Raw genomic sequence first — 18,446 nt, 5'->3', positions numbered from 1 at the left:
CCAGTCAAATCTCTAATTCCCTCAGTACAAAAATTAGTCATAGAAAAAAAGATGAGAATTTGTCAGGGCTTGTCTTTAAAAACACAATTGGAGCCTGGCATGACTAAATCCTTGTCTTGTATGCCCAGGATCCCATATGGGCACTGGTTTGTGTCCCAGTTATTCCATTTCCCATCCAGTTCCCTGATTGTGGCCTGGAAAAACAGTAGATGATGGCTCAAGACCTTGGGACCCTGTGCCCAAGAGGGAGACCCTGAGGAGGCTCCTGGCCCCTGGTTTCGGATCGGCTGAGCTGTTGTGATCACTTGGGGAGTTAACTAGCAGATGGAAGATCTTTCTCTCTGTCTCAGGTTCTCTCTGTAAGTTTTCCTTTCCAATAAAAATAAATAATTGTTTTCTTAAAAAAAGAACACAACTGAATCTCAGGCTATCATTTCTCACCCCAGCTGCCAATGGTTCCTGGCTTAGTATCTTTCTTGTAATTGCCTGTTTTAGCCACGCTGCAGAAGCCAAGGACTGGACCTCCCCTTTATGCATTATGATCACAGCCTGACATCAGAAATCTTTGGGGCTCAGACTATGATCCTGAAACATCAACTTTATTACCTCAGTATCCCAATAAGCACATATTATGGAAAATTTCAATTAACAATAAAAAAAGGAAAATCTGCCATGAGTTTTTATTTTTCTTCATCTTAAAATAACCTTATTAAATATACAGATATCCTATGGAACACTGATCTGAAAAATGTAGCTTTCCACATAAGATACAATTTCTAGAAAGGCATTCTACTGCATTCAAGGACATAAGTGGTGCATATGTATTCCATCTACTTAATATTCACTCACCAGGTAATGGAAGCTCATATTTCTGCCTGCTCATCTGTTAAGTTTGTGTTTTCTTTCTGGTAGCTGATTAGAAAAACTTGGTTCTGTCTGAAACAGAGCCGTTACTCTGCCCTCTGGGTCTCATAGAGAACTGGTGATTCTGAAATCTCAGAATCCTATTTTCACTTTGCATAGGCCCTCAACTAAGTGACTGTTTCTGCTCCTCACTTCCCCTGGTTGGGCCATAGGGTGGAGACTATCTGCTGGTGCTTTTTTAAAGGCTGGGGCTGAGATTGTCATTATGTAGTTGAGATTGTAAGAATTCCACTGTCAGGATTTCTTGACTTTGGAGGATACAATTTTTCATTTTGCAAAGTCAGATTTTTCTTCTGTATATGTATTGTTAAACATATCTCTTCTCAGTGAAATTTTTAAAAGATGGCAAATAATATCTAGATATGTTGGAAACATGGAAATATTTTTAAGATGAAAGTAAAATATGAAATATGCCCCATTTATATTTACTCTAGTTGCAACATGGACATGATTTTATAGCGAATTAGACAAAATTCTTTCTACTTAAGAATGAAATCAAAAGCAGATTAAAATGAAATCAAAGAATATTTTAGAGGCATTAAATTGTGTGAGCCAATTAATAAGAAAATATTAAAAATGTGTAAAAGTTTACTTCAAGAGATCACAATAGAAAAATGATTTGCCTTCATTTCCATGTAATTAAAGCCAGATTTTTATATAAGCTGAAACGATCTGAGCTCTTCTTTGAGCCAGGCATTGTGTGGGCGGACAGGTTTATAACTCTGTTTAGTGTAGTGTGGGATTATAAGATTTCCTAAGCAGTCCTTCAATAGTCCACAAGTTATGTGTTCTGTTTCTGTTGCATCACCATTTTTTACAATTGCCCATTACACATAAAGAGAATGTCCCACTAGAATTGATTTCTCTGGAGAATGGTAAGATATCAGAGAAGTAACTTTCCTTCTTTTTAACATCCATACGCTATATCTAATTTTGCCATTTAATGCAATCCAAGGCAGCCACCAGCAGTTCTGCATTATATAGGTTGGAAGTTGGACTTTTGTGGATTGAATAAAAGGCTAAATATTTTTGGAGAACCCAGGTCTTGGCTGAACCGATTTGGAAAATGTATACATTCTGTATCAGATAAAGAAAATGTCATTGAGGGCCCGGCGCGGTGGCGCAAGTGGTTAAAGGTCCTCGCCTTGCACCCCCGGGATCCCATATGGGCGCTGGTTCTAATCCCGGCAGCCCCGCTTCCCTTCCAGCTCCCTGCCTGTGGCCCGGGAAAGCAGTCTAGGACGGCCCAAAGCTTTGGGAACCTGCACCCGCGCGGAGACCCGGAAGAGGCTCCTGGCTTTGGACCGGCATAGTATCGGCCCGTTGCGCTCACTTGGGGAGTGAATCATCGGACGGAAGATCTTCCTCTCTGTCTCTCCTCTCTGTATATCCGCCTTTCCAATGAAAAATAAAAATAAATCTTTAAAAAAAAAAAAAAAAAAAAAAAGAAAATGTCATTGTGATACCCAGAACTACACTACACACAGGAAAAAAAAAAAGATCTTAACTGCCATCTGCCACCCAAGGAAACTTGTTTTAAAATATGGCCTCTTGATTATTGGGCCCAACACCAAGTCTTTGGAAATACCACTAGCCTATTTCAACAAAAGAACCAAGATGCACAGTATATTTCTACCTTCCATTCATAGCCAGAAACACATTTAGACATGATCGAATTTGCACACTCCTTTAAAGGCAAGAGACCTAAGAGTCAGAGGCTTTAGGTATCAGAGACCTCAGACATTTTGTAGTGGACCTGGTATTAGAATGGAAGTTTTTAGTTCTTCTCAACAGTAGTATTTTCAAAGAATTAATACAAAATAGTCAATCTCCTTAAAATAAGTGCTCAGTTCTATATGAATACAAGATTAAAACTGGCTCACAACCATGATTTAATCAAATCAGTGAGCCACTGTCAAAATGAACGTAATTTAACGATTTCAACTGAGCCTGTAAAGTGGCACATGTCCACCTCAACAAAAATCCTTTTCACTCATTTAAAAAAGATTCCAATGCCTCTACGTGTCTCAATGAAACATCAATACAGGGGCTGTTTTATTTCATATGCTTTATCTCTAAATGGCAATTCTGTATCAGTCATTGTGAAGGCTTCTCCACTATTAGAACATTTTTAAAAGTGAAACTTGGTGATAACCTATGAGATGTTCAGCCAATGTCATATAGCTTAAACATCAATTATATTCTGGCTTCAAACATTTTTGTTAATGTTATTATAAAAGGGCACTTAAAATTTGCTTTGGAACTAACCTACAAAGTTTCACATTTGTAGAAAAAGCGACATTTCTCCACTGTGTGTCCACAAATGGAGAAGGAATACAACACAGTGAGAAACTAGAACATTTTCCACAAAAAAAAACTGTCTTTACCTGATGTGCTTATTTGCCTGTTACAAAAGACACCATAATCTTGTTTAAAAATGCCTATTGGGAGTATGGCCCCTATTAAATATTAACCATGAAGATGGCTTGAGTCAGAGCAATTATACTCAAAGGCCAGTATGAATCAATATTCATATGAGAGAAACATTTCTTATCTGCAAAAGTTTGCACAAGATAATCAGATTTAGTTTATGGGAATGCAGGGTTCAATTATATTCCAAAGAACTGATAAAGCTAAGAGACAAGCAAGCAAAATCTGTTACCAGATATTTAATAAAAATAAATATGCAAATATACAAATCATTACCCATGGGAAATAAATGAACACACAAAACATTTATTCTTTCATATATGCTTTAATAACTTCTCAAAACAAGTTAGGAAAAAATCTCTATTCAATACATCTTAGGAATGTCCAAATTATAATAGCCAATGGATCAAAATAGAACCTTTCTTAAACAAGAACTTGGATGTTGCTATTAACTTAAAACAAAAGTAACATTTAAGTTCTAGCTAGAAATAACATTTTTGGGTTGCTATCTATGAGGAATTTCAATGGGTTAATATTTGTTGTAGGTTTATTTATAAATATATTTTAATAGCATTCCACTCCCCACTTCCAACAGCTGTCTGGATCTTGTTGGAAATATACTGATTTCTAATCATCCTTTCTATAAACTGGAGTGGTGCTGAATATTATATCTGTAACATGCACAAAAACAGCTCACTGAAGTATGCTGCCATTAAAATATGTGAAGCCAGTTGATTTAACTCGAGGACCTGATCATGTAACAGTATTTCTGTCATGATTTGACAATGTTTTTTCTGAGTTGATTTCCACATAGATCTCGTGGACATTTTATGTATTTCTGAATTCATGCAGATAAGAACTCAAATATCTGTAAACATACATACACACACATACTTGAAATGGCTTTTATTAATTTACAATGATGATAAATGACAGTTGATACAAGTTGTTACATAGATGTGATTAAAACAACCAACAGTAGTTTCACATATTTGAAGAACACATATGAGACTTTTCACTTGATCTTGACCAACATGCCGAGAAGCGAAGATGGGACTTGTAATTCTGAGGTTCTCTGCAATGTGGTCTAGTGAACTGATTGAGATTTTGCTAAAGGTAGGTGTCAGAGTACAGAATGAAACGCTTCTGCCAGGAAACAGCCCCCAGTGAGGACCAGCCCGGGCCTTGGAATGCACTGTGTTCCCGACCTTTTTTGGATAGTCTGTGAAACTTGGTTATTCTTTGTGGTCCATTTTCATTTGCATTCATTTTTTCAGGTTATATAAAATAAAAACATTTCGCATTTTTCCACAGTACACATTTGGAAGTATAACGGTTCCTCTCGTCTGTATTTTCCCTCTTATTTTTTATTAATTGAAACACTAAGTCAGCATTTGTACAATTATGCAACGTAGATTTGAACAAAACCTCAAATGAGTATTGTATTGGCATCCATTAACAAGTCCCGAATTGCATTTTTCTGTGTTTATAAAATTTATTTTAAATGCTTTTGATAAAGTTTATTATTTGGCTTTGTGCTGTATCAGTTCATTTTCTTTCATGTGATAAAGTACGCATTCTCTTTTCGACCAATGAAATGTGAGTTCAAAAATTACCTCCAAAAACATGTTTAATGGAAAGGAGGCGAATACTTACATTTAACATTTAGATAATACAAAACAATTAGCTCTTTAGAAAACTTCCAGTTAACTCTAAGTGCTGAAATATCCATTTTTAGCTTATCTTTTAATGAACAGACCAACGCATAACTTCATGAAACATTATTTTTTCAAGTATAATAAAAACAGTTGGCTTATTTTAGCTTAGGTTTCTAACAAAAAATCTTAGAATGGAGACTAGTAGCGTGAACTGATCCTTGCTGTAGGAAAGCTTGCAGGCACCTCATTGATTGTTACACTGCAGCAGATTATCAATCAATAAATCATCTACTCTAGGACATGACATGAGGGGCCAGGAGGAGGGTTTGTTTTTTTTTAACTCATCATGTTATTGTTGGAAAAATCTCAGCTCTCCAAGCTAGAATTCCTTTCTTAGTTTTCTTTCTTGGTTTGTAGATACTGACAATGGTCAGTGAATGATCAAATTTATGTTTTATAGCATGTTCCCCTGTTCTAATGAGCACTGTCTCGTTTAAATAATTTCTCTCTCAAAGCACCCACAAAATATTGAAGAAAGCAAGTATGAGATACTGCAACTGGAATTTAAGTATCTTTAAATATCCATAACCAACTAACGGACAAGGGAAATTTTCAAGTTGCCTGTCTGTGTCATGGCCTTGGAAGATGCCTGATTCGCTGTGATTCATTTCTTCACATCTCTGACTTTGGAGTGTCTCCTAGACATGGTCATTACAGGTCTTTGGTTGACCCCTCTATCCTGAGAGGTTTTGGTAGATGCTTTAGGCTTTTTTACACTGAAAATCATAGGATGTGTGAATACCATTAGTTTTGTTTCTGCTTATTCTGTCTACACAGCTTTTTGCTTGGTTTCTTGTTGGTTGTCAGGTTGTCCAGTCTAATGAATGCTGATTATGAGTGAACCCAGACAATATCATTGCTGTGTTCCTAGTCTTAAGGAGAGAGTCCCATTTGCCATCTTTAAATTCAATGCCTTATGTGGCTTTTCTAGATGTCCTTTACCAACTTGGAGATGTGTTTTTTAGGACAAGATTTCTGAGGGCATTTTATAAAATACCATGTATGCATGTCAGAGTTTGTCTAATGTTATTTTCATATGAACCAATTTTTTTCTGCAGACACAGTATATTTAATTACTGATTTTTAAATTAATCTTATAAAGAACAAGAGCCTCTTTTTCTTGGTAGTACTCATTTCATTCATTCTGAATTATCAGTATTGAGAATTTTTGCATATATTCCTGATGTTGGGCTGCAGCTTTCAGTTTTTGTAATATCATTGTCTGACTTTCATACTAAGACAATTCTGTTTGCCTAGAATGAATTAACAAAAGATCTTGCTCTTAATTCCTGGAAAAGATTGTGAAGACTTCATACCATTTTTTCTCAAATGTTTAGTTGATTTATTAGTGCATGATTTTTTCTTTCTCCTTTTTTTTGAAGATCATTGATTCAACTTTTCTAGAAAACAGTTACTCAGGTTTCTTTTATTCCTGTATGTGTTAGTTTCGTTTGCTTATGTCTTGCAAGGGAATGATCAATTTCTTTTAGCCATCAATTTTTACTGTAAAGTAGTTTCCAGTGTCTTTATTATCTTTTTATTAACATAGTAACTGTATACATTTATGAAGTATCATGAGATTGTTTCCTTGTCTATGTGTTCATCTCAGCTCTATAGGCGCTGACCACATACATTTCCCGAAATGGCAGTAAATTCATCCAGAGGGAATATGAACCCAGAGAATCCTCAGCTCACCCTTTTGCTGGGTCATTTTTTCCCTCTTCCTACTACCTTTCCCCAAACACAATCTTAAGTGGAGCACTGTATGTAATCTTCCAGGTTTTCACACACCCCATTTTCTCAACAAAGCATTTCATTTTTATATAGAGAAAACATTCATACTTAATGTGATAAACCAGACAAAAATAAGAAATCAGATGACAAGTTGCATGCATTCCTGCATCTTGAGATATGCTTTCTGGAACTGCACTACTTAAATCAAAGATGTTCCTTGGGGCAAGTGTTGTGAGACGGGGGGGCGGGGTAAAGCTGTCATCTCCAATAGCAACTTCCAGTATATGAACTAATTTGGTTCATGTGCTGGTTGCTTCGCTTCTGCTCCAGCTCTCTACTAATGGCCTGGCAAAAACAGCAGAAGATGGCCTAAGAGTTTGAGCCCCTGTTACCACGTGAGAGACCTGGATGAAGCTCCTGGCTCCTGTGTTGACGGAGCAAACGGAAGATCTCTCTCTGTGTGTATGTGTCTCCATCTCTCTCTCTCTCCCTCCCTCCCTCCTTCCCTCTACCTTTTGTAAGTCCAAAATTTGAATTAATAATCTCTTTTTTAAGTACTTCTTCCCATGTAGCAGCATTAGAGAACATGTTTTAGATTTAGTCACTTTTTAAGGAGTTTGTATATTTATTTAAAAGAGTTTAACAGCATGAATGAGGAAGGAGAGAGGAAGAAGAGAGAAGGGAGGCAGAAGGCAGAAGACAGTGAGTTAATTCCACTGCTAGCTCATTTCCCAAATGGCTGCAACAGCCTGAGTTGGAATAGGCTGAAGCCAGGAGCTTCATCCGTGTCTCCCACATGGGTTCAAAGGCCCAAGCACTTGGGCCATCTTCCACTGCTTTCCCAGATGCATTAGCAGGGATCTGGATTGGAAATGCAGCAGCGGAGACTCAAACCAGTACCAAACTTGTGGCACCAAAATAACTGTGGCCAAGCCTGTTATGCCCAAATACTGCCCCCCCCCTACATTTGGTCTTTTAGATTCTGTCAGATAAGTGTTTTCCTACTTTGCATTTTCAGCTGGCCCTGTTTTTTAGCAGCTTGTTTATATATATAAACTTATTACTGATTTATACCTTAGGCAAGAGAGTACTGGAATCATTATGTGTTAAAGAATATTTGCCATGGATAAAGTATGCTAAAAAAAAAACTCATCTCAAAAGATTTCATTACATGGTTTTCACATGAGTGGAAGATTTAAAAAAATTGCATTTTGTAAGTGTTCAGATCAATAAAGTTTTTTTTAAAAAAGAACAATTGTTGAATCATAAAGGGAAAAGATTATTCTATTTTATCGCTTAGATCTGGAACAGTTATCTTGCAAGTATTAATGTCTAAGTGGATTCTAAATGGGAAAAGAGGCATAGCAGGGAGCCATCTGAGTACAGATTAAAAACTTCAAATTATGTAATTACTACTATTCTGGCTGGCTTAAAGAAAAATTAGGCTTGAGCCTTGTTTTTCAGCCACTTGAATGCTTAAAATTCACTTTATTTTTCAACCATTTTTATTTTGCTCACAGGAAATATATGTACATACATATTTCTGCCTATACAATTCTCACTGCTCTTGGTTTTCAAGAGGGTAGAGTGTTAATTTTATGCTACAGAAGGGAGGATTCACAGAATCAGATTTGTTATGTCCTGGATTCTGTGGGTGAAACTGCTACTGAACAGAAGGAATACTGGCCAAACACTCAACCGCTAATATTGGACTTGTTCTTTGGGAAGAGTGTCATACTTTCAGTCTCTCTTCCCATCCCTGGAGAGCTCTCTAAGTCTTATAAACTTTCACCAACAAAACAACAGTGGTGTGGGGATTTGGGGAAAAAGGCTGGATAAACATCTTTGTGCTGTCTGTCTTGAGGTTGAAATCTTGCACAGCTGATGGCATTCAGATCTCATCTGCTGCGATGGGAGTGGAGAAAATGAATGGTTACTGCTTTAAGCGGGACACTGTTTCATTTAGTGAATGCAGATCCTTTGGCTTTCTGCTGCAGCTCAAAATTCTACTTATCATAAATGGAAAACAGTCTGTCAACGCTTTGGTATCTACATTGACATGCACAATAACAGCATACTAAGAGGAGATATTTTATTTTGCTTCAACTAACTTCATGGCCACACTTAAAATACTGTGTGTGCAACAGGATTGTCAAAATATTCAGATGGCAACTATTGTAAAGCCTGGTCATGAATAAAGACAAACACAAAGTGAGACAGGATCTGACATTCTTGCCTTCCATCATTTGAAGCTCAAAATACCCTGAGGTTTATAATGAGGATTTTTGAATATTTACAAGCATATATGAAATGCTGGCTTTAATTAATATCTGTCCACAACCAGATGACGAAATCCCAGCCACAAGTTAATATTGATAATTTATGTAGTGTTCTAAAGAACATCAATTCTGTCTTTGGCAAATTGGATTTAGTTTCTGAAAATGGAAGCACCCACTTCCCCAGATACCTGGAGATGTTTCATGGCTGAACATACAGGCTTTAAAATGTTGGGACATGCGGTAGCAGTCCCTTATTCTCTCCTCCCTCCTCAGATATAGAGGGAAAAAATTAAAGCATTTGTTCTACCCACTTTCCCCATGCCTTGACCCTTTCTTTTCTTAATCAGTGGTCCACATGGGCATATAACTTTCTCAACTATGGAAAATTAAAATAAAATCATTTAAAAAATGTTGGGACAATGATCCTGCACCCCTTCTCTTTCCTCTTCAACATGATTTTGACCCTGAAAGCCAGCTATCAATTTGAAAATTTGAACTTTTTAAAAAAGATGTATTTTATTTTTATTTGAAAGGTAGCTTTTATAGAGAGAGGAAAGAAAGAGACAGATCTTCTATCTGCTGATTCTGTCCCCAATATCTGCAATGGCTGGAACTGAGCTGATCCAAAGCCAGGAGCCAGGAGTCTCTACCAGGTCTCCCAATGAGTGCAGGGTTCCAAGGCGTTGGGCCATTTTCCACTGCCTTCTCAGACCACAAGAAGGGAGCCAGATTAGAAGTAGAGCAGTAGGGGCATGAACTGGTGCCCATAGGGGATGCTGGTGCCATAGGCGGAAGCTTAGCCTACTATGCTCTAATGCTGGCCCTCTATGTTTTTTTCTATCCAGGCCTAGTGCAGCAGGTATGGGAGGTACTCAGGTAAGTTTGATAGGTCCTAGGTGAGAGTGCTTCACACATGAATCGTGGTTGGAGCCCGTTTCTTACTAGTTCATGTAATTAAGAAGTAAAAATAATCTGTCATTTTATATGTTGCCTCCTCCCCCTAAATGGGGAATGAGAACCAAGCTACATTTATCTTTGTTTATTTCTGACAATAAGCCATTTCCAAAAATACCTACTGAGTGTGACTATGTTGCACACTCTGGGAAGGTGATGACGACAATTGGGGCTGCCATGGCTGCTGTTGCTTAAACATCTCAGAGTCTAGCCAGAGAAAATGCTCAAATGCACGACTCCAATTCTGTTAATTAAGTTGATGACACCGAAGGTACACTGCACTTAGCAGAAGCATCTACATCGGACTTCATGGATCAGAAAACTATAGGGGAAATTGTTTTTCCAATGGAACTGGAAGAGAAGCAGGACTTAAAGCCATATGGAGATAGGATAAGTTATAGTAAAGGATTCTGGAAAAGAGGTTTGTATAGAATAAAATATGTTGGATTCATAAGCCCAAATTAGATGTCACCTGTTACAAACATTAGAGGATGGAGGGCCAGGCAGTAAGGTGCCTTATGGATTGCCTGAGGGACTTGAAACTTGAGGGGTTAGAAGTCTTTTTGCAATAATATATTTTAAGTCTGTATCTCTGATGATGATCTTTTTTGAATAAAACAGTTATTTTTTTCTGGTTCATTTTTGTACATTCTAAATATTATAAAATATTCCATGATTCAAATGTAAAGAGTCCTATAATAAAATCCTGCTGTAACTAAGTGTGGAGTAACAGATATGTTTATTTACATCTCCTTTAATAGGAAAATCAGACCTACAGATCTCAATGGTTTTGCCTTGTTAAGTTCAAAATGTTTCTGATTTTTTTTGGTTCCTTCATGGTAATAATCTTATATATCTATATGCACATATAATAATTTTAAGTATTTATTTGAGGGAGGAGAGAGAGAGAGAGAGAGAAAGAGAAATTCCTACCCATTGGTGTACTCCTTCATGCATACATAAGCTGAGCTAAAATGAAGAACTGGGAACTTAATCTGAGTTTCTCATGTGGGTGGAAGTGTCTCAAATCCTTGAGCTATTATCTGCCATTTCCCAGTATGCACATTAGCAGGAAGTTAGAATCTGAAGTGGAGATAGGATTGAAACCCAGGCACTCAGACAGTGATATGGGCATTTCAAGTGGCCTCTTTGCTGTTAGGCAAAATATTCCTCCCGAATATGTATTTTTTTTAACATTTCAACTTTAATACCCTTTCCCCCCAACATTTTGGTAGAGACAAGCATTTGGCAAAGTACTTACGGTGCTGCCTGGTGCATGTGCATCCCATATTAGAATGTCTGGGTTTGTGTTCTAGTTGCATGCCTGATTTCAACTTCCCACTAATGCACACTTAAGGAGTTAGCAAGTGATGATTTGGGTACTTGGGTCCCTATCACTAATGGGGGAAGCCTAGATTGAGTGCCTGACTCCTTGCTTCAATATAGCCCAGTTCTTTCTGGCTATTTCAGAAATTTTGTGGGTCCATCAGTGCATAGGAGCTCACTCACTTTCTGTCTGGCTCCCTCTGTCTCTTGCTTTTCAGATAAATTCAATGCAAAATTTCTAAAGACAGAATTTTTAAATTTACTAACCATCCAGAAGTTTTTCTAGAAGTAAATGGTTATAAATCACATTATACCTTAAAATGTAATCCTTTGAATGTCCTAGATTTTGTATTTTAAGCTAGTAATATCAGGTCATAGTTTCATTTCTCAACTGTTCATTTGGAAAATTAGTTCATACTTTCATTAAAAGAATTTTTATAAAGCAGAAATCCTAGATTAAGACGCCACTTGAGATGCCCATCTCTTGTCCTGGAGAGCCTGTGTTCTATTTCTGGCTCCACTTACTGACAATGTGCCCCCTGGGAGGTGGTTAATGATGACCCGAATACTTGGGTCCCTGACACCAATATGAAAAACCCAGATTGAGTTCTGGGCTGCTGACTTTGAACCTGGTCCAGTCCTGGCTATTGTGGGCATCTGGGGAGTGTACTAGTCTATGAAAGATCTCTCTATATATCTCCCTCTTTGCCTCTCAACTACATAAAATAACTATTAAAAGTAAATCTCAGCAAAAATGAAAATCACACATGTCTGACATTAGAATATATTCAAAATAAGAACAAAATAAGAACCACTTACTATTCTTCATTGTCATGGGAATTACTAATCGATTGATAATCCAGAAGGATAGGTCAATAGATATATAGAAAATTCTTTGATCTGTATAATGAGTAACAGAATAGTAATTATTTCTATGTCTGAGCTCTGTGTATATATATGACACATATATGCATACTGGAAGACTTCCCATGCTGTATTCAGTCACATATCATGGATGAATGTTCATCCCACTCCACTCCCCCAAAGGATTAACATTAGCCAGCACGGGATAGGGAAAGCAAACCTAGCAATTCTAATGCCTAAAAACATTTATTCAATTACGTTGATAAATTGTGAAGGGACATTGCTTCAAATGATCACGAAAGAGATTAACAAATGGGAAGGGAGGATTTGTTACTTTGTTTGCCTATTCTCCTTGATATGAAAAGATTTTGTTCCTTAGCTCCAATGTGAGCAACAGCAGTTAGGTAAGACACACAAAATACTAGAAATTGGCTAAAGGATGGAATTGCAAAGATAAGACACTATGTGTTCCCTAGAATCCCCTGTACATATGCTTTTAACAGGTTTCTCTATTCTTTAAAACATTAGTTTTAATTTTAATTAAATTGAATATGCAGCAGAAGGCAGAGAATGACAACTTTCTACTTGACTACACATTTCACATCTTCAGACAACATTTAGTAACTTTTTAATAACAATTTGAATATATTACAGTTAAATATTGTGACTCTTTGTAGACAGCCTTCCAGCAGCATAATCAATTGCCTCTGCTCATCAAAAAATTAATGAATTATTCTTTCATTGAAGATTTTGCCTTCTTATAACAAGACTGTCTTTATAAAAACACCAAAAACAAATGCCTCTCTTGTTCAAGTTTACTTCCATAGCAACCCAAAAAGATGATCTTTTCTGAATAAGGTATTTCAGGAAGATATAGACATTGCTTGAATATTATAGTGATAATTATTTTACAGGAGTAAAATTTTTCATACTATCTTACTATATATCTTTACACATCCCACCCCCACTAGGACATATCAGGTATACCCCTCTGAGTTTAGTTTCAAATCTCTGAAAAGGATATAATCTTAAGAAATTGAAAAGGAATTTAAGTTTCAAATCATAGGACATCATTTTTCTCCATGGGAATAGTTAGAAAATTACATATTAGCAGCACTTCTTTAATAGTCTAAAGAAATAGCTTCTCAAAGCACATAGTGGGCAGCTGACCAGCATGATGATAAATGACATTAAACAAGAGAATGGTCTCAGCCTTCCTAGAGTGCTTTCTACTTAGGTCTTTATAAGACATGAAATAAAAATTCTCAATTGTCTGAGAGGTAGATGCTGAACCCACTTTCCATATGAAACTAAGGTAATTAGATGCTTCACCACAGACTATAAAAATGGTCAACAGCAAAATCAAGATTAGAAGCAATGGTAGGTGTTGTATAGCATGTCAAGCAACAACTTACAGGCCTACACTCCATACAGAATAGCTGATTTGAGTCCTGTCTACTCTGTTCCCAATCCAGCATCCTGCTGATGCAGCGTAAGAGGCAGCATACGATGGGTCCAGTATTTGAGTCCCAGCTATACATGTGGAAGATCTGGACGGAGTTCTGGGCTCCTAGCCGTGGCCTGGCCTAGCTATGGCCTTTGGGTGGGAGATCCCTCTCTTCTTACACCCTTTCTTCCTTTCAAGTGTATTAAAAATAAATAAATAAACATTTCTTTTAAAAAGACGAGAAGCAAGAAAAACTGCTTGCAGCTACATATTCACATCAATGACTAACAGTGCCTTCCATTCCTCCAGCCTGTTTCCTACAACACGCAGAGCTGAGGGAAGATTGAAAATCCATTTAAAGCTGACAGCATGTCAATTCTCCAATTTCAAAACCATGACACCAACATGAAATGATTATAGTGACATCCTCAGACTCAGGAACACAATCTATGTAGAAACCATGTGAGTTATACTTCAGTAACCGAGATTACCACAAGAGCAAAACAATTGAAGAATAGCCAATGCAGTAATGGAAATTCCAACCGCAATCAATATTTCTACTATCATTCTGTACAAAGACATGTTTATGAATATTATTAAAAATAAATTAACAAGCACTTGGCATTGAAATTTAGCTTTCATCTCTGTGGTGGTATGAGCCTTTATATGGATGCTTTTAAATTATGAGGGAATAAATAGCCAGGATAGATGCTGAAAACATTTTCTCTAAGATCTGGAACCACACAAGTATTTTTTTGTTGTTTTTGTTTTATAGCTCCCTACTTCAATATAGGACCAGAAATTTTAGCCAGAACAATTAGGTAAAAAACAATTATAAAAGAAAAAGTCAAAAAAAAAAAAAAGGGAAAGGAGGAAGTCAAACTATACATTTTCCACATCCTTCCAGATGACACAATATTCTGCATACACAAAAACATGTAGACGTCACAAGAGGAATAAAAATTCAGTAAAGTAGCAGTATACAACATTAACATGCAAAAATCAGTAGCATTTATGCACCAATAATGAACTTACTAGCAATTGTTTAATAAGAGCAATCCCACTCATAATCACTATAAAAATACTTTGGAATAAATTTTCTCAAGGATTTGAAAGGCCCCTACAGTGACAATTACAAAATATTAATTAAACAAATTGTAGAACACACACGCACACACACATTAAGATCTCTCATGATCACAGAGAGGGAGATTATTATTATTAAAATGTTCATACAACCCAAAGCAATAGAGATCCAATGCAATGCCCATCAAGACACCAATGATATTATTCACAGAAACAGAAAGAAGATCTTAAATTAATATTGAGTACAAAAGCCCCTGAGTAGCAAAGGCAATCTTGAACTACAAGAACAAAGCTGGAGCCATAATAATATATGATTTCAAGTCACAGCACAGAGTTATTGTAATGAAAACAGCATGCTAGTGGTATAAATACAGATACTTAGACTAATGAAACACAACAGAGATTCCAGAAATGAATCCCAGTGGCTAGAGCTAACTCATTCCCAACAAAAGAACCAAAGTACACACTTGAGAGAGCACAGTCTCTTCCATAGATGGTGCTGGCAAAACTGCATGCTCATTTGCAGATGGCTAAAGCCAGGTCCTCTTTATTGCTCACTCTATATAAAAGTTGATTCAAAATAGATCAAAATTGTAGATGGAAAATTAGAAACTATAAACTAGTAGAAGAAAAAAAAATAGAAGAAGGTTAGGACATTAATGTAAGCATAAATTTGGGGTAAGATCTCAAAGATTATAGGCAACAAAACTAAAGCTAGATGCATGGGATTGTATCAAACTTAAAACCTTCGCTCAGCAAAAAAATTAAAAAAAAATAGCGAAAAGAATGAAGAAACAAACAATGGAATGGAGAAAATATTTGGACTACACATCTGACAAGTAATTAGTAACCAGAATCTGTTAGAAATGTTTTAAAACAACAAAGAATCAAATAATCCAGTGAGTAGATAATTGGACAAAAAGATCTAGATAGTCATTTCACAAAGTAACAAGCACAAAAATACAAAAAAATATTCAGCACACAAAAAAATGGCCAACAAAAATATATTCAATATCAGGGGCATCAGTGAGATACCTTTGCAAACTGCAATGATATATCATCTTGTTTCAGTTGGAATGAACAAAAAATAGCAAAGGCTAGTGAAGACATGGAAAAGAAACTTTATACTTCATTGGTGGGAATGTGAATTGGCACAAGCAGTGTGGAGGACAGTATGGGGGCTGCTCAGAAAACTATAAATAAATCTACCATACAGTTTAGCCATTCTACTCCTAGGAAGGTACTCAAGGAAAATAAAACGAGCACATGAAAAAGGCAACTATATTCCCAGGTCCACTACAGCACAATTTGCAACAGTGAAGATATGGATTCAACCTTTCAACAGATGGATGTGGCATACAACGGAATATTATTCTGTCATATCAGCTTCCTGAGGCCAGCACTGTGGTGCAGAGTTAGATCGTCATCTATAATGTAGGCCTCCCCTGTGGGCACTAACTTGACTCCTGAGTGCCCTACTTCTAATCCAGCTCCCTGATAATGTGCCTGAAAAGGCAGTAGAAATTAACCCAAGCAGTTGTGCCCCTGTCACCCATTTGGGAGGCCTAAATGGAGCTCCAGGCCCATTCAGGTTTTGAACTGGCCCACTCCCAGCTGTTATTGCCATTTGGAGAATGAGGTAGTGGGTAGAAGGTTCTCTCTCTCTCTCTCTCTTGTTCTCTCAACTGTGCCTCTGAAATGAATTAGTAAATCTTAAAACAAAAAGAATGAATTTCTGACATTTGCAGCAGAATGTATGGAACAGGAAGTCATTATGTTAAGTGATGCAAGCCGTAAACACACACAGAAAACAAATACCACATGTTCTTTCTCATATGTGGAGATTTAAGAAAATCTAAACCTGCACTAGTGATTATTAGATGCTGGGAAGGATGTGGGTGGAATGGATAATGGAAAACATGACACAATTAGAAGTAATCAGCTCTAGTGTACCACAGCACAGTGGGGTGACTGTTGCTCACAAAAATCTATTACATTCTGATTAAGGAACTGAAAGAGAAGAGCTAGTCCGGCTCTAACCATGAGCTAGATAAACGGAAATGCAAATGGCCTGATCTGATCACTTTAGACTGTATACAACTACTGAAACATTGCATAACAATCCATTAACATGTACAATTCTTACACGGTAATTAAACTGTTACATGATTTAAAGTATCAGGCAGCAATAAGTGTGATATAGTTTTGCTATAGATTATATTGTGCACATAGCCTTCTAGAAAACCTCACTCACTGTAACTTTTCTCAAATACATTAAATACTACAGAACATTTGCTTGTTTTCCCTAGGTAGTATTAGCCAAATAAACAAGATAGCCAGAGAACAAATACACTTGTGCAGGAATGTTTTGTGCAAAACAATTGTACTGCCCCTCCAGGTAGCAAGGAAAATGTCCATTCATGTCAACAGCAGTTACTGAGTGAGTAGCCAGTGTATTAAGGAGACAGTAAGGTAGAGGACACCGAGCGTTATCCAGTTTATCCTTGTGATGGGTGGCCTGCTGTTACCTGTCACATGGAGGATGGCCTGGGAAGAGAGAGCTCCACTGGAATTTTGGGCCCGAGCCACATACAGACCTGCATCTGCCTCGCATACCTTCGGAATGAACACCGAATGCCTTGTCTCCTTGTGTACAACCTGCAAGTGCTCATCTGCAGACAGTTTCTGGCCCTTCTTGTACCTGAAGTAGAGAGTCGGTTTTACAGTCAGAAAGACAGTCGATTTGCATAATTCCCAAGTGCTAAAAACAATGGCCCAGAGCCCCATAACCATGGCAGCACTCACTAGTGTCAGTAGGGATTTTGCTGCTTCCAGGGGGCCTATTTGTCACCCAGGCAGAGGCTGGCACTGGCAGCAAGTGTGACTTGCTCAGACCGTGGATTTAGAAACTGAATTTTTTGATAACACTTAACAGTTAGAATTTTGCATTTGGAAATTCAGATTCCAGCTACTCTTCAAAAACAAGACCATCTGGACACATGGGGCTAGTATTTGCTTATGGCAACAATTACCCAGAGTGTAAAAACGCACACTTACAACTGGTCTGCTTCACTCTTCCGACAGCTATGAAATGGCAGCTGGTAACTCCCTGGAATCTGTACTGGAGGGAGACTCGCCTGCCCCAGTATGTCCATGCCACAAGATTCCCACCACAGTTCCAAAGTGCTATGGTAAGCAAGCTACCTGAACACCACTTCCTGGGGTAACATGCTCATTCGATTGTTGTGAATGAACTGAATTAACCTAACTACCTTTGAAAAGGTATTTATACGAGTGGATTTTGATTGTCACGGACATCAAAAGTTTACTATGAATGAGAGCACTGATCTGCTTTTAATAAAGCAAATACTTTATTTTGTATATTCTAGATTCTATTTCTATATACCCATGATTCCATATAAGAACTTACAGCAAACAAAAATGATTCCCTGTCCTCACTGCCTAAGTGATTTTTTATTTTTCTTTGCATTTTAAGAACGATCCCATAATAAGTTATCTATTGTTAATTGCCAAACTAGGTAGAATTCCAACTTAATTTTTTTTCACAGTGCTTGAGCAGCTTTTCAATGATACATACTAACCAAGTTGCTTCTATGTGTGAGCAAAAATAAGAAACACTTCAGACAACATTTTTCTTTGAGGTGAACTGATATTTAATTATGC

The 18,446-nt window shown here is 37.1% G+C and overlaps 1 protein-coding gene across 1 annotated transcript in view; it reads right to left on the bottom strand.

Moving 5' to 3' along the window:
* Positions 1 to 17,195: 17,195 nt before the first annotated feature.
* Positions 17,196 to 18,446, bottom strand: part of LOC121168130 (coiled-coil domain-containing protein 141-like) — a 176,524-nt gene continuing 175,273 nt past the window's right edge. Inside the window, exon 27 of the mRNA XM_040997929.1 lies at positions 17,196 to 17,463. Within this exon, the coding sequence (XP_040853863.1) occupies positions 17,196 to 17,463 (268 nt within the window). The remainder of the gene's footprint in view (positions 17,464 to 18,446) is intronic.

Source organism: Ochotona curzoniae, unplaced genomic scaffold (genome assembly GCF_017591425.1).
Source record: "Ochotona curzoniae isolate NIBS_2020 unplaced genomic scaffold, NIBS_Ocur_1.0 patch60, whole genome shotgun sequence".
Classification (NCBI taxonomy): Eukaryota; Metazoa; Chordata; class Mammalia; order Lagomorpha; family Ochotonidae; genus Ochotona; species Ochotona curzoniae.
Note: the sequence above shows the minus strand (reverse complement) of the source record. Positions and strands in the feature narration are given on the sequence as shown.